This window comes from Nannobrachium achirus, assembly GCF_963921795.1.
Source record: "Nannobrachium achirus genome assembly, chromosome: 9".
Lineage (NCBI taxonomy): Eukaryota > Metazoa > Chordata > Actinopteri > Myctophiformes > Myctophidae > Nannobrachium > Nannobrachium achirus.
The window spans coordinates 12,159,235-12,177,331 of NC_137818.1; the positions used below are offsets into that span (position 1 = coordinate 12,159,235).

General features: G+C 42.9%; 1 protein-coding gene across 1 annotated transcript; it reads left to right on the plus strand.

Moving 5' to 3' along the window:
- Positions 1-6,122: 6,122 nt before the first annotated feature.
- LOC308290634 (uncharacterized protein) lies at positions 6,123-16,879 on the plus strand (the record flags this gene model as incomplete). Its single annotated transcript, XM_080732544.1, has 3 exons — positions 6,123-6,331; positions 7,468-7,563; positions 16,707-16,879. Exons 1-3 carry the CDS (start codon positions 6,205-6,207, stop codon positions 16,877-16,879), a joined length of 396 nt encoding a protein of 131 aa, XP_080588670.1. The 5' UTR covers positions 6,123-6,204.
- Between the last annotated feature and the right edge of the window lie 1,218 nt (positions 16,880-18,097).

Genomic DNA, 18,097 nt, shown 5'->3' on the forward strand with positions numbered 1-18,097 from the left:
CGCCACATGAGTCAACAAAAAATCTCTGTGAGTGTGTATGTATGTATGTAATCCGCGTATCTCGAGAACCGTTCGTCCCACGGGCACGCGCGTTCTCCATATATGGGCATAAAATGAATGCCCCCATATATGGGCATAAAATGGATTGCAGACAGACAGATACAGATATCTCCATATATGGACATAAATGGACAGAGGCAAACAGATGGTCAAAGATCTCCATATATGGGCATAAAATGGACGCAGACAGACAGATACAGATATCTCCATATATGGGCATAAATGGACACAGGCAAACAGATGTTCAAAACGGGTCCTATGACAACAGGTATAATGAGGTTTGCATTAAAGGGGGAACCGGCACTGTGTCTGCAACACAGTTGGAGGCACAGACAGATACTCCATATATGGGCATAAAATGGACGCAGATAGACAGATATCTCCATATATGGGCATAAAATGGACCCAGAACTATAACTGCAGTGATCTCCATATATGGACATAAAATGGACGCCGACAGACAGACAGACAGATACAGATATCTCCATATATGGGCATAAATGGACACAGGCAGACAGATGGTCAAAACGGGTCCTATGAAAACAGGTATAATGGGGTTTGCATTAAAGGGCGGGGCATTCATTCCCTATTTACATTGTTCCGAGTTGGCCAGGTCGCCGACTAGACGCTGGGCCGCCCAAAGGGCGGCCCAGCTTCTAGTAATAATAATAACACAATTAGGCCAAAACTTTTTTTTTCTCAAAAAATTCTTTTTTTTCTCAAAAAACTATTTTTTTCTCAAAAAACTATTTTTTCTCAAAAAACTATTTTTTCTCAAAAAATTATTTTTTCTCAAAAAAAGAACTACCCATATTTGGCCATTACACACACCACACTGCCGCAACATGGCGGTGAAGGCCGCGCAGCGGCCTGAACTCTAGACTGTTCGGGCCGCAAACTTCTAGTCACTATAATAAGCAAGATAATATGTCAGTGCACTAACAACTAGAAGCAGTGCTCTTCCGAGCACAGGTCTCCATCAGGCCATGCATCCTGGTGGTGCTACTGTATAATAGGCCAATGTAAAAAGGCTGGCATATGTTCTTCACCTTAAAGACCTTTCATGGCAATCGGACACTGCATGCATGATTTGAGGCATTGTGTTCCAAAAATGTGTTTTGCTAAAGTCTACCTGCTGGTGGCTCTATATAATATTTGTTCCTTGACATAGTGGGAATATGTGTGGCAAATTTCACGGTAATCGCAAGCTGCGTTGATGATTTGAAGCATTTTGTTAAAAAAATGAGCAATCCTGCAAACTTTGGAAGCCAATATTAGCCAATTAGGATGGAATATGAAATATCAGACAAATCGGACTTGATCACATGACTATAGAGATACTGTGTACCGATTTGCATGATTTTTGGATACAATCTCAAGGAATAATAGGAAAATGTGTGTTTTACATAAGTCGGCCTCCTGGTGGCGCTATAAAAGGCTGATGTGAAAAATGCAGGGAAAGGGTTTTTCCTTGGCCTCTAGGGAGTGTGCTTACAAAGTTTGATCGGTGGAGTTATAGGTAAATCCACAAATCGGCCTGTTATAGCGCCACCATGAGGCTGATTTCAAAAGTTTGAAGTGGCATTTCTTCCTCAACCTAGTGGGAACGTGTGTGCGTGATTTCATGATAATTGCACTTTGCGTCTGCGATTTGAGGCATTTTGTTCAAAACGGCTCAATCCTACAAACTTTGGAAGCCAATCTTAGCCAATCAGGATGGAATATGCAAAATCGGACAGATCCATGTCGATCACATGACTGTCGAGATACTGCCTACCGATTTGTAGGATTTTTGGACAAAATCTGTAAGAATAGTGCACAGAAATGTGTTTTGCAAACATCGGCCACTAGGTGGCGCTAGAAAAGGCCCATTTGAAAAATTTAGGACAGAGGTTCTAGATTGGCATCCAGGGAATGTGTGTGCTCACTTTGGCAGTGACCGGGACAACGGCGACTGAGATTAGTTGCACACAAACTGCGAGGACACATGGACGTACGGACGGACGCACGCACGGACACACGGACGGACGAAGGGGAAAACATACTCTCCCCCATGCCTTCGGCTGGTGGAGACAACAATATAATAATATAACAAATGCATAGGAATATCAATCTAGAAAAACAATAGGTAGACCATGCACCTAATTAGTATGGTCATTGAGGAAAAGGGGGGGGGGGGGGGGGGGGTGTTACAGTAGTGCTATGGGTTTAGGTGGAGTCTGAAGAGGTGAGTCTTCAGTCCATGGCAGAAGCTAGGGAGTGAGTTTGTAGTTCTAAGCACGGCAGGGAGTTTATTCCACAGAAAATGTAAAGTGGGCTGTTATAGCGCAACCATGAGGCCGACTGATGTAATATTTTTTTTTAATAATTCTTGTAATTATTATGAACCTCCTTTCCAAGTTTTAAAACTATAGGCCTTACGGTTTCTGAGAGACAAATTGAAATTTGAGTTTTTTCTAAGTCAATAGGGAAAATTAGTTCACTAATAAAGTAATATCAATTAAACGATACAACTTTTCTCTTAGCAAAATACAAGTACACAATTCCCGATGAAGCCGGTCGATTTGACATATGGCTTGAGTGTGTAGCGCAAAAACTGTGGGAGAAGAAACGCGCCGAAATAAAGTTTATGTGACAGGGTTGGTTTTGCATGTCTGGTGCCTGAGAAGCTGATTGGGAAAATTGCCTGCACCTGCGTATTCGGGTGTGGCCTTTATAAAAAGCAGGCTGCAGTGCAGACAACAGGGGGTTGTGCAGAGGAGAGCGGCCGGGTGCCGGGGCCCTGTCGCCCACGAGCGGACCCGTCTGTGGGGTGCTGAAACAGGACGCCAATTGGAGATGAGGCCCGAGACAACACACACATAGCGACGCAGAGCATGCAGCCGAGAGAACGCGGGGAAACCAGAGCCAGAACCACTAGGAAACGCTGATTGAAACGTCCCGAAATGGCCAGCAGCACAGCGGTGCAGAATCTGCAGATCCAAAGAATGGAGGCAGCAGCCTCGCTGGCCAGACGGCAGCGGTGGTGCCGTTTCCCAGCGCCGACCAGAGTCGCTGGGAAGTAAGTCGCGACTTACCCCTCTCTAAAGCTAAGTCGCCTCTACACTCTCTGTGATATCTGCTGTTGTGCCTGCTGTGTTTTTTTAACCTCAGTTTTTAGTCCTTTTAGTTATCCTTTTATTTGGTTCTACTTTCCACTGAAAAGGCTATGTTTAGGACATTTTAGCTTAATTCATTGTTTTACTAGTCCTCACTGCTTTTTATTAAAACCATTGCATGCTTATATTTTCTTTAAACGTTAATATCGTTTTATTAGAGTTATTACATTTTTGTTGTACAGTGCATGTGTTTTGATTTGAGTGTAATGGTCAATATCCCATCTTGGACATAGTATTGATTGAGCTATTTTGTTTGACCCCTTAGAGGAGACCTGAGAGAGGAGGAGAATATTGGACATCCTGACCAAAACACATATAGGGTTAAATCTGCCTTTTATCATACCCCTTCATACCTGCTTTAGTCGATTCTTTTCATAGCTTCCCCTGTTGCTAGATTTCGGCTGCCCCTGTTGCTAGATTTCGTGAGCCCTTTCATAACTAACACGGTGGATTGTCATCCCGCTAGTGCGGTTATTTCTTTAGCTTCAAAGTTAGTATTTTTTTATTGGATTGTGTTTACACAACGTCCTGAGACCAACCAAGGAAGTTAAAATATAATAATATAATATAATTTGTTGTACGAGTGAATCAATGAGTGAGTTTTTTTAAATCTAAATTTCGCATCCACTGGGCCAAGTAAAGCGCTCTGATCGCCTACTTCTCCCTTTGCGTTTGTTGTCTCTTCTTGGTTGGTGCATCGATATGATCGGTATGCCCGAAACTGAAGGTTCTGTGGTGCAAAAACTAAGTGCGATTAAAATGCGTACATTTTTTAATAGCGTTAATTTTCTGTAATTAATTCATCGTAATTAATCAGTTAAAGTCCCAGCCTTAGTTTTAATTTTATTTAGATTTAATTGTCCATACCGTTAAGTTCATGTATAACACTGCTTGTCTACATTGTATTTCCATTACCATTTTACGTCAGTAAAATAAAAGATCCCCAAGGTCCCCATTGCCTGGGACATTGACACTTTTTACTATTATTTTTTGGGTGGAAGCGAGCCCACACTGTTTCGAAGGAACAGTATTTCTAGTTATATGAATTGACACAAAAGGCCTGAAAAGAGTGTTTTTCTATTTTCACTGATGATCATCATATTGAGGAAACAACTCTCATCTCTAACCCTAACCCTATGGGCTCCTAGTTGTCCCACAGCCTAAAGTGAGTCTTAAGGGTGACAATACAGTAACATTACCCTCCCTGTCAGATCTGCTTCCTTCACTGAATCTAACACTTTATTCACTAGCTATCCATTCCACCTGATATGGCAGACATTTATCATTGGTTGTTTTGTATTGCTTTTACAGTTAATTTATTTTTTATTGTGTTAATCGCATGCTGATTGCTTATTCGGGCCTTTGAGCTGGGCTGTGTTTATTGCGACCGTCAGGTCGCATTTACTACCAAAACCTCCACCGGCTGTCTGTCAGTCTGTCAGTCAGTCAGTCTGTCAGTCAGTCTGTCAGTCAGTCAGTCTGTCCGTCATGTCACACTTTTCCCCAACTCATATCTCCGCCACCGTTACCCCAATCCATGCCAAAATTTGCACACACACTCCTTGCCTGCCAATCCACAACCTTCACCCCACCAGGGACCCCCGGAGCTCCAGGGACCCCCAGGGACCCCCTTCCACCGCCGCCAAAAAGTGCAAAAATGACCAAATGACCACCCAAACGGGGCTGTTCACGAGGAATTCCTGGGGACCACCGACTCCTGGTGCTCCAGAATGGATGCCCCTAGTGGAGGACCCCCGCCACTGCAGCACACATAAAATGCCGTAACTCGGGCTAGGAGCGACCGGGAGAGCCGGGGCCGGTACCCACGCGTCCGCCTCGGCGGCGCCAAGAGAGACGTCAACATGAATCTGTCCCATATAGCGCCACCATCAGGCCCATTTTTTCAAACACATTTTTGGACACTGCTCCTACAGATTTTGCCCTAAAATCACGCAAATCGGTACACAGTATGTCTACACTCATGTCATCAAAATGGATCTGTCCCATATAGTGCCACCATCTGGCCGATTTTTTCAAACACATTTTTGGACACTCCTACACATTTTGCCCTAAAATCACGCTGCGACCTGACGGTCGCTTATCTCCCGATTAGGGAGTCTTACTGGTTATACATACATTTGCCTTGACAAGTTACATTGTTAAGAAATAATGCAAAAAAACAAAAGCTACATAGTGTATGTGTTACACAGATCACACTAAGTGAGAGTGAAAGTGGTGGACAGGGTGGAGACTGGTGTGTGGGTGGAGGATGGGGGGAGGAGGGGGAGGAAGTGTGAATGCACTGCCTCTGAGAGGCGACGTGGTGTTTGCCAACCAGTCTGAGGCCCTAAGCTAGATGCAGAATATATATTCCAAGACCCAAATTTAGAGTAACTCAAATCTTTGTTTCTGTGGGTCTGTGGAACAAAATATCTTTGAGATGGGGGTCTGTGGCCAAATACATATCATTTTGGGGGTCCTTTTGTTCCATAGACCCACAGAAATTGAGAACCATTGATTTATAGGACAATTCTACACATGTCTTCTAAATCCTCGATGATTTATCCTAGAAGTGGTTTTCAAAGCTTTTCATGTCAAGGACGCGCAAAATGATATGTATTTGGCCGCGGACCCCCATCTCATAATATTCCCCAGAAGTAAAGATTTGAGTTAAAAAGTTTCACTCTAAATTTGGGTCTTGGAATACGGTATCTATTCTGCATCTAGCTTAGGGCCTCAGACTCGTTGACACTAGCTCTGAGAGAGAGGAAGCAACAGGAGGAAGGAGGGGGAGGGATGATATCACAACTCATAACTTTATAAAAGAAAGACCACCCTACTCTATTGTTCATTCTGTTGTTAAGAGAACACCTCCTATTGTTCATTCTGTTGAACAATACCCCCTCCTCTATTGTTCATTGTGTTGTTAAGAGGCGAACCGTGTTAAACACCTGCTGCCAGCTGAATTAAAGTCATAAAGGTAGAAATGGTTTCAAACATTGAGATCCAGGAGGAAGATGGTGATGAGGAAGAAGATGATGAAGTAAACTATGCAAACGTCGGGACCAAGACCAAAACTGCTAGGCACAAACATCCAAGGAAGACTAGATCTGGTAAGAGATGTTATTAAAACTATAAATCACCTAAAAATATACTTTTTAACTCGAGGATAGTGAAATAGCTGAACTTGTGGGCCTCATTACAAAAATGACAAGAGGCCAGTTGATAATGACATCAATGATACTGGATAACTTCTGTCGTTCATTGGCGCCTTATGTTGTCGATCTTAACAACTGAGGCTGTTTTCTGGCAAATTAAACATGGTGGTATTGAATTGGCACGAGATGGTAAAATGAAAGTGAAAGCATCCGTCCTTGTTTGGTTATAGTGGCGATTTTCAGCGCTCGCTGGGGCTCCTCTTTGCTGCTGCTCTGAATGAGTGCAATTCCCCTTCCTGGATGATTATTCATGTAATTTTAAAGGAGTAGTTCACCCCCCAAATGACTTTTTTTTTTGGAGCTGTGTGGAACACCAGCTCCCTATACGTGGCCGTGTGTGTAGGTATGTATGTTTGTATGTGGGTCTGTCTGTATGTAGCCTCAAGCCTGTGGTGTAGTACCTTTTATGACCACACATGTTAAGGGAGGGGCGCTGTTTTCAACTGCAATACACACACACACACACACACACACACACACACACACACACACACACACACACACACACACACACACACACAGCTCCACTTCGAACAGAGGTTCGATTTTTAGTGTAGAGTTCAATAATATTTTTTGGTTTTTGTCACATTCCTAAGACAAAAATTTGATTCGAGTCAATTTACCCCCCAATGATTCCGGATGGGTCCGGAACGAATGGGGGTAAATTTATTGTTATCACATTTTTGACAAAAAACTAAAAATATTATTGAACTCTAGTCTCCATGGCGTGACTAATCAATAGAAAGTCATTTTGGGGGTGAACTACTCCTTTAAGGTAATTTGGCTAAAGATAACTTTAAAAAGAGGGTGTTTTGATTGATTGATTGGTGGGTCAGTCAAAATTGTGCCACGGGCCCGTGGGCCTAAGTAACACTGTTTTAAGTGATTCTCACTCCCTCTTTATTCCCACTGTCTCTGTGTGTGTGTGTGTGTGTGTGTGTGTGTGTGTGTGTGTGTGTGTGTGTGTGTGTGTGTGTGTGTGTGTGTGTGTGTGTGCGTGTGCGTGTGCGTGCGTGTGTGTGCCTGTCCAGTCAGAAGACGCAGACGGTACAGGCTGGTTGGACTGGGACTTGGATTGCTTTGTGGTGTTCAAGCTCTACTCAACATTGGTCTCAGACTCTCTCTCTGTAAGTCACGTTTCATAACCAGGCACGTGGTGCACACATAGACATCAAAGGGGGCTTGAGACCCTGCCCTGTCTGTTTGTAAAAAGTGCCCTCTCCAGACCATGAATGCTGTTTTTACTATGGTGATGCCCTCTTTCCATGAAGGCAGCATTCAAGGACCTTGTCCACACTCTCCTGAACTTGAATACAGCATCTTATGTTGAAAGAATTGCCCTCTCTGTGTAGACATCCATGCCATACGCCACATCTCCAGTATTGATTATGTTCAGCTCAGTGTGGTATCAAGCACTGAAAATAGCTTGGAGGTCTGCTATTTTTGATATTTTCACCAAAAGGCCCTTTTAGAAATGTTAGGCCCTGTATGTTGTGGCTGATAGCAATCCCCATAATAAATCCATCAGCTGGCAGGCTAAGCCTGGAAAACCCGCAAAGTAGAAGGACTCACATCCAAACCAACCCAGGTGAAAAAATAATAAAAATTAATGTATTCAAGTTTATTTTTAGTATGGATGTACTTTTCTTCCTGAATTTAATTTAATTTAATTTAATTTAATTTAATTTAATTTAATTTAATTTAATTTAATTTAAAGTATACTTAAAGTTGTACTATGTAACTTTTTTTATAAAACAAATCTTAAAATTCTCCTAACTATTAAATCACAAAAGTTTTAGAAGATCAGCGCCGTGAATTTCAGCCTGTAAAGCCTTCTCTGTATGTAAACTGAGATCCTTGCCGTGGACCGGATCTCGCGCCAAAATTGCGTCATCACACTACCGGCCAATCACAGCGAGGGTTATACAACTGCCGGCCAATCACAGCGCATCTTGAAGTGGGGTCGCTATGGCAGCCATATTTGTTGTCGCCCGTTTGTACCATCCCTTCTCTAGGTAATTTCGCCTACCAGGCAGGGTGAAGGAGTCCGTATCTCTGGAATTACTGAACGCACAGGAACAAGGGACCCCTTAAAAGATAGATCTCAGCGAGGTGGAGGCAGACGCGGGGGTCTGAAGGTACGAAAAACGTCCGAAAGACGCGGACGCGACCGCGGTTTGCTATAGGGCTAATGACCACTAGTTGGGCATCTTACACAGTATGGCTTTAAGTGTACTGAACTACTACAACATTTCTACTTAAAAATGGGGTGTTGGTTAGCGCTTCCTATAGGAAGGACTCCGAAGGAGTACTCCCTTCCAGAGCTTAATAAAAAGGGGGTTCATGCTGCTGGCTGCTCAGACCTTGACCCAAACATTGTATTAACGTAAGGCTTTGGTACGTGTTTACTGGCAGACCAGACCTCATATTAGAGATGATGTGAGGACATGATCTGAAATTAGGCCAAAGGTCTGGGTCAGCGTGATAGCACCGTCATGGCCGAGGGGTATGGGTGGAGAGAATGGCCTTGGAGTCCACCCATATACGATTGACGGACCCCAATGCTATGGTATGATAGGTATTGGGCTCTTAACGCACTGAGGACAGACACCTAGAGGCTAGAGATCTATTGATATTAGGCTTGGCTCTGCTACTCCAAATTGGGGACTTACTGGTAGGGTCTCCTAACCAGAATTAGTATAGCATCAGGATACTTGGTAAAATAGATGGTTGGTTAGAAAAATTTGCCAAATAACTCAGAGCATAGTTTGGACGGTGAACTCCCAGCTTATAGATACAATAGGGTAGGACTTAGTTCTTATTTCACTTATCAATAGGTTGTGTCTACAGAGGAGATAATTAGACTGATCACCTAGGTTCTCTCTCTCTGCTCAGAAATTGGATCGGGTAAAAGGAGGATAAAAGTGTAGGCTGAGTTTTTCAAGAAGGTTTTATTAATCAATTGAACTTTGTATTAACTCTTTAATTTTCGACTTTAATTGGATGAATAGTTGTATCCACTTATGTAAGATCTCTGTTGTGGTATACATTTATTGTCTATTTGAGGTTATCTATGTAATCAAATTATTAATTTGGCATTGTATATTTGAGACAATTATATGATTTTACAACTTTTACCTGAATATCATGCTAAAAGCTATCTTGCATACCTATAATACATGTACCAGTAAGACTCCCTAATCGGGAGATAAGCGACCGTAGGTGGCTTATCTCCACAAATAGGGCAAAAATGTGTTTTTCCAAAATCTTCCTGATCCATGTTGATGACATGAGTGTAGAAATGCTGTGTAGTGATATTCGTGATTTTAGGGCAAAAACTGTAGGAGCAGTGTCCAAAAATGTGTTTTAAAAATCGGCCTGAAGGTGGCACTAGAATAGGGCCATGTGAGAAATGAGTAGGGTTGGGTATCGTTTGGATTTTTACGATTCCGGTTCCGGTTTCGGGTTCTGCTTATCGGTTCCGGTTCCAAACGGTTCCTATTTCGGTTCCAAAATGGTTTGGTTTTTACACAATTTCTTTTTTTTATTATTTTTATTTTAATGTTTAATTTACAGTTTTAATGAATCATTTAAAACATAATTTTTTAATTGAATTTGAATGTTTAATTACAGTTTTAATGAATTATGACAAATGAAATCATATTTCAATGTCTTCAGCGATACTCTTATTCTGAAGAGATTAAGAAGTCGACCACCGTCTGGAAGTATTATTGCATTACGAAAATGACCACCGCCTGGAAGTCTTATTGCGGCTAGCGCAACATCTTATTCTGAAAAGATCGGCTACCGGAAGTGTTAGATTTGCCAGCTTAGATTTGACAAAATAACACAGCTCAGTGAGCGAGCGACAGAGAGCTGAGCCCGCAGTCGCAACATAACCACCCAGAGAGACACGCGGGGGTCCGCCAGCACTGTTGCTTTTGCCGTACAGTCTTTCAGATGAATGCCACGCTGTCATAAATGTTTCGACTCCATCTCACGTCTCTCTGTGGCTGTGCAGGGCTCAGCTGTACTGGTGGATGGGCTGCTAATTTCGCTAGCATCGCTGTTGTTGTTGACTTGAGTGGCAACGCAGTTGTCTGTTGTCCCCTGATTGTGTGTGCGCTTGTGTGTCTATGTGTGTTGGAGGAATACAAGAGCCGCTTCCCAATTAGCCTTATTCACGGCCCGCCCACCTACTTCCGTTTCTCAGTTTTCCCCGGGTGCTGACTTCAATTTAGAAGGGGAAACTATACTGGACTTAAAGCCAACAAATCATTATTTCTAACAGTAAAGTAAATTATAGTGCTTTGTGCCGTTTAGTATCTTGTGTTCTTGATCATGCTAGCCGTATTTTATACTTTACTATTCGGAAATTGCATTAAATTTGCGATTTCTGTGCTAACTCCATAGGCTATGGTAGGATTTACCCCTTCAAAATGTGACTTCAGCACCCGTGGGATGCTTAGTGGGCGGGCCGTGAATTGGGCTAATTCAGTGTGCGCCCTTCGTAGTGTAGCCCGTGTAGGGCTTGTCCTGTGAAGTGCACGTAATGTAATGTAGCCTTTTTTAAACGGATAGCACGTCTTTTTGGAGCGGTGAAAGCGCTCCCAATAGACAGGTATGTCCGTGGCTGGCTGGCTGGCTGGCTATGTGGCTGGCTGGGTATGTCTGTAGCCTGGCAATACCTTGAGTGGCCACACAAGTTAAAGGAGGGGCGCTGTTGTGCAGGCACATTTAATTTAAAGTATACTTAAGTGTACTGAACTACTACAACATTTCTACTTAAAAATGGGGTGTTGGTTAGCGCTTCCTATAGGAAGGACTCCGAAGGAGTACTCCCTTCCAGAGCTTAATAAAAAGGGGGTTCATGCTGCTGGCTGCTCAGGCCTTGACCCAAACATTGTATTAACGTAAGGCTTTGGTACGTGTTTACTGGCAGACCAGACCTCATATTAGAGATGATGTGAGGACATGATCTGAAATTAGGCCAAAGGTCTGGGTCAGCGTGATAGCACCGTCATGGCCGAGGGGTATGGGTGGAGAGAATGGCCTTGGAGTCCACCCATATACGATTGACGGACCCCAATGCTATGGTATGATAGGTATTGGGCTCTTAACGCACTGAGGACAGACACCTAGAGGCTAGAGATCTATTGATATTAGGCTTGGCTCTGCTACTCCAAATTGGGGACTTACTGGTAGGGTCTCCTAACCAGAATTAGTATAGCATCAGGATACTTGGTAAAATAGATGGTTGGTTAGAAAAATTTGCCAAATAACTCAGAGCATAGTTTGGACGGTGAACTCCCAGCTTATAGATACAATAGGGTAGGACTTAGTTCTTATTTCACTTATCAATAGGTTGTGTCTACAGAGGAGATAATTAGACTGATCACCTAGGTTCTCTCTCTCTGCTCAGAAATTGGATCGGGTAAAAGGAGGATAAAAGTGTAGGGTGAGTTTTTCAAGGTTTTATTAATCAATTGAACTTTGTATTAACTCTTTAATTTTCGACTTTAATTGGATGAATAGTTGTATCCACTTATGTAAGATCTCTGTTGTGGTATACATTTATTGTCTATTTGAGGTTATCTATGTAATCAAATTATTAATTTGGCATTGTATATTTGAGACAATTATATGATTTTACAACTTTTACCTGAATATCATGCTAAAAGCTATCTTGCATACCTATAATACATGTACCAGTAAGACTCCCTAATCGGGAGATAAGCGACCGTAGGTGGCTTATCTCCACAAATAGGGCAAAAATGTGTTTTTCCAAAATCTTCCTGATCCATGTTGATGACATGAGTGTAGAAATGCTGTGTAGTGATATTCGTGATTTTAGGGCAAAAACTGTAGGAGCAGTGTCCAAAAATGTGTTTTAAAAATCGGCCTGAAGGTGGCACTAGAATAGGGCCATGTGAGAAATGAGTAGGGTTGGGTATCGTTTGGATTTTTACGATTCCGGTTCCGGTTTCGGGTTCTGCTTATCGGTTCCGGTTCCAAACGGTTCCTATTTCGGTTCCAAAATGGTTTGGTTTTTACACAATTTCTTTTTTTTATTATTTTTATTTTAATGTTTAATTTACAGTTTTAATGAATCATTTAAAACATAATTTTTTAATTGAATTTGAATGTTTAATTACAGTTTTAATGAATTATGACAAATGAAATCATATTTCAATGTCTTCAGCGATACTCTTATTCTGAAGAGATTAAGAAGTCGACCACCGTCTGGAAGTATTATTGCATTACGAAAATGACCACCGCCTGGAAGTCTTATTGCGGCTAGCGCAACATCTTATTCTGAAAAGATCGGCTACCGGAAGTGTTAGATTTGCCAGCTTAGATTTGACAAAATAACACAGCTCAGTGAGCGAGCGACAGAGAGCTGAGCCCGCAGTCGCAACATAACCACCCAGAGAGACACGCGGGGGTCCGCCAGCACTGTTGCTTTTGCCGTACAGTCTTTCAGATGAATGCCACGCTGTCATAAATGTTTCGACTCCATCTCACGTCTCTCTGTGGCTGTGCAGGGCTCAGCTGTACTGGTGGATGGGCTGCTAATTTCGCTAGCATCGCTGTTGTTGTTGACTTGAGTGGCAACGCAGTTGTCTGTTGTCCCCTGATTGTGTGTGCGCTTGTGTGTCTATGTGTGTTGGAGGAATACAAGAGCCGCTTCCCAATTAGCCTTATTCACGGCCCGCCCACCTACTTCCGTTTCTCAGTTTTCCCCGGGTGCTGACTTCAATTTAGAAGGGGAAACTATACTGGACTTAAAGCCAACAAATCATTATTTCTAACAGTAAAGTAAATTATAGTGCTTTGTGCCGTTTAGTATCTTGTGTTCTTGATCATGCTAGCCGTATTTTATACTTTACTATTCGGAAATTGCATTAAATTTGCGATTTCTGTGCTAACTCCATAGGCTATGGTAGGATTTACCCCTTCAAAATGTGACTTCAGCACCCGTGGGATGCTTAGTGGGCGGGCCGTGAATTGGGCTAATTCAGTGTGCGCCCTTCGTAGTGTAGCCCGTGTAGGGCTTGTCCTGTGAAGTGCACGTAATGTAATGTAGCCTTTTTTAAACGGATAGCACGTCTTTTTGGAGCGGTGAAAGCGCTCCCAATAGACAGGTATGTCCGTGGCTGGCTGGCTGGCTGGCTATGTGGCTGGCTGGGTATGTCTGTAGCCTGGCAATACCTTGAGTGGCCACACAAGTTAAAGGAGGGGCGCTGTTGTGCAGGCACACACACACACACACACACACACACACACACACACACACACAGATTCACCGCTCCACTTCGAACCGAGGTTTGATTTTTTTTTTTACTGGTGCGTCTAGGAACCGATAAGCGGTACCGAAAGTAAATATTATTTTTGGGTACCCAGGAACCGTCATGTCCTTATCGGTTCTGTCCCGGTACCGAATTTCGGTACCCAACCCTAGAAATGAGGGGTGGGGTCTCCGCGTTGCCTTGGCGGACGAATAGGTACCGGCCCCAGCTCTCCCGGACGCTCCTAGCCCGAGTTACGGCATTTTATGTGAGCTGCAGTGGGGGGGGTCCTCCACTGGGGGCGTCACCACTTTTGCATCCGTTCTGGAGCACCAGGAGTGGGTGGTCCCCAGGAATTCCCCGTGAGCAGCCCCGTTGGGGTGGTCATTTGGTCATTTTTGCACATTTGGTCATTTTTTACACCTGGGGGTCCCTGAAGCTCCGGGGGTCCTTGGAGGTTGTAGTTTGGCAGGTAAGGAGTGTGTGTGCAAAATGTGGCATGGATCGGGGCAACGGTTGTGGAGATATGAGCAGGGCAAAAGTGTGACGTGTGACGTGTGACGGACTCACTGACTCACTCACTCACAGACAGCGGGTGGAGGTTTTGGTAGTAAATGCGACCTGACGGTCACAATTATTTCCTGCATTTAAAGAGAAGTCTCAAAGAGTTATTATTATCATTTATGTGTAACCAGTTGGAGTCACCTAGTACTCCTATTATACAGTAAGACACTCTCAATTACAGGGTGAGAGACCCGGAGGTTCAGTTTGAGTGAACAATAAAAAGCTGGTTTCAATGTAAGAATTACCACATATTGTTTAGAGCAACCTTAGGAAACAGGGCACAGGCTTGGCTTAGTATTGGCACTGCAGGTTACTCATTGTTTTTAGGCCCACATACATTAAACACTGCAAAACTAAAAACACTCAGAGCCAAGTGTATTTGGCATTAAAAAGGCACAGCAAAAGATCACTGCAAATACACTCAAAAGGATAAAAACCATGAACAGCACAGCAAACAGGGGAAATCATCAATTAAGCCATTAACCAAGAATATCTCTGGCAGCCAAAACAACCCGTCAATGACCAAGTCAGAGACAGTGGTTTAAAGTTAGTTTTAACCCACTAGGGCAGAAGCTATTTAAAGCCACTGAGGCAAACAAAGTAAGTAGCAGCATAGCCATAGACTGAACGGTAGCCAAAATAATACCTCTGTTTGTTTCACTGAAGCCCGTGTGCAAACACACACACGCACACAACTAGCACAGCTCTGTTCTCTGGTTTCGGAGCTCCTAAACCAACATATGATAATGAAAACATAAGTCAGTAACTTGGAGGGTGTCTACATAAAAGCAAACCAGAAACAGGATGCCAACAGTTAAACCAAAGGCTTACCTTAATGCTAACAGCACAAACACAAAGACGCGACCTGGTGCCACACAACCGAGATGCCACCGAGACGCAACCGAGTGAGTAAGCACCCTGGACAAACACCTGTTCACTCTATGCCTGCCCAAGTCCCTAATATGGTGAGCTGAAGGGGAGGTGCTGTTTCACGCATCCATTACCAATCACACTGATTACATATGGGAATATTTTCCCTTATTTGGGTTCACTTCTCGTCAATAATAAAACGAAGGTTTGTGCATCAAGGATTTGAAAGGTTACCTCTAACCAATTAGTTGAAACAACACCTTAGGTCTAAGTAGGAAACGGGCCTTAAAGGACAAATCTGGTGAACGCATAATTGAGATAGGTGCGCTATAATTGAGACAGGTGTGACCATGTAATGGAGGCCCGTTAGATACCGGACGAGTACCTTACGACATAGGCTAAATACATTTCTATGAATGGGTCAGTGATGATTCATTAGATTAGGAATAGACCTGTTAGACAGAGGCTACAGGGGACGATCGCATGATTGTATAACTTTGCCCCGCGACACTGGCGGCGGCGCGCCTCCTCCGGTGTAGCCGAAAAAATTACCCTCTAACGGGGTGGCTCACGGGCAATTCCTGGGGACCACCTCTCCGGTGGACCACCGGACCAACGTAAATGTGGTGGCCACCTATCGGCGGACCCCCGCCACTGCACCCCGGTTAAAAGGAGCTCCGCTCCACAGCCGGTGGCTTGGCCGGGGAGTCCTCAGACTTTCTCAGGGGGGATCCCCGGTGGTCCCTCGCTGCCGACCCACCTCTGGGGCCCCGCCACGCCATTCACGGACCCCCGCGGACACCCACGGTCGGATGGTCCCTGGGAAAACCTTCCTAGGAAAACAGTGAAACTACTGGTGATGGGACTGGTCTGGTGGTTATGGAATTAGATCTACAAATGGATGGACTGTATGAAAGAGAAACCAGAATATCTAAATATATCACAAATATAGCAATAAGTATATTATACTGTATATATAAATAAAGTATAATAGATTACACAATGATAATTTCCTATACACTGCTACTGACTGGCCATCAGTTGCCACTGGTTGCAGTAGGGAGGTTGACCTGGGTCTGCAGGCCTGCCTGCAGGCTGCAGCCGTTAGTACTTGGAGTTTTGGGCCGCTTTTGCAATAAAATAAAATAAAATAAAATAAAATAAAAAAATAATCTGGATCTCTCTTTTACAACCTAAAAAAAAATCTCTTTTACAACCTCATTAAGGAGGTCGGGTCAGAACAAAGCTGTCAATACAACTATTACAACCTCATTAAAGATTTTTTTTTTTACTATATCTACTGCATAGTACTGTGTTCTATCCGTCTGTCATTCAATGTTACATGAGATACTTCAATGGTTTCCTATGGAAATAAGCTTAGTCTTTTCTAGGATCTCCTTTTAGTTGACCTTGTACCAGTGAACTGTACCCTTTTCTATGCAAACTTTTAATAAAGTCTTCAATCAATCAATCAATCAATCAATTAATCAGATCAGAACAAAGCTGTAAATAAAACTCACCAGTTTGTTTGATTCTATTTCTTACAGACTCTGAATGGACTGAAGAGAAGAACAACCTGGTGAAAGAGAAGGACAACCTGGTGAAAGAGAAGGACAACCTGGTGAAAGACCTGGACCATCTACAGTCCAGATACAACAACATCACTGAGCTGCACAACAACGTCACTGAGCTGCTGAAGAGGAGGATCTGTGGTCAGTGAGACACCACTGTTTTTATTCAATGTTACATCATGTTGTTCATTAATCTGAGCAACTGAAAACAACAACATCAGGAACAAAACTTGCTCTGTATTATTTTGTTGTTAGAATTATCTGGATGGCAGACCTTTGGCAGTGGCTGTTATTACATCTCTACTGTGAAGAAAACCTGGGAGCAGAGCAGACAGTTTTGTAGAGAAAATGAATCTGACCTGATCATTATCAACAGCAAAGAAGAACAGGTGTGTGTGTGTGTGTGTGTGTGTGTGTGTGTGTGTGTGTGTGTGTGTGTGTGTGTGTGTGTGTGTGTGTGTGTGTGTGTGTGTGTGTGTGTGTGTGTGTGTGTGTGTGTGTGTGTGTGTGTGTGTGTGTTAACTAGGGGTGTAACGATATAGTAACTGTATAGAAATATCGTTTTTAAAAATCGAAGTATATCGAACTGAAAACAGCTAAAATCGAATTGTATCGTTTTATTTTGTATCGTATCGAATCGGCAGTGCAAAGAATCGATTGTATCGATACTACCTTCTTGTGCATTGTATTTAGCATTTTTAAGAAGAAAAAATGAAAAGGAGGGGTTTAATTACTTCTCCTTTCCATATAGCTACACCGGTCTATCGATAACTCTGTGTAATCTCTGGTTTCATGTCAAGGTGCAGGTTTGTCGATATACAATGTCCATGTAATTGGCAGATACTTATTTATATCCATAATAATACATGTTTCCCTTAAAAACCTGCACTATCCACACCTTTCACACAGATTTAATTTCTTTGCTAAATAGTTACTATATAAAATCACTGAATCGAATTGTATCGTATTGCCATGAATGAACCAATATTGTCCATGTATCGTATCGTCAACCATGTATCGTGATATGTATCGAATCGCAATTAAAATGTATCGTTACACCCCTAGTTGTAACCTATCTATTGTACAGTGTGTATTTCAGTAAGCATTTCTTCTGTCCAGGACATTGTTAACAGAGTTGTTGACCGGAACCAGAACTTCTGGCTGGGTTTGACTGACAGAGAGGAGGAAGGAGTGTGGAAATGGGTAGATGGAACACCACTGACCTCCACACCAACGTAAGACCTTCATTCTACTATTATTCATCTCAACTAACATTTTATATTTAATCTGAGACTTTATACCTTCATTCTACTCTTATTCATTTCAACTGTTGTTATACCTTTCAATCCAGAAACACCTCTATATGG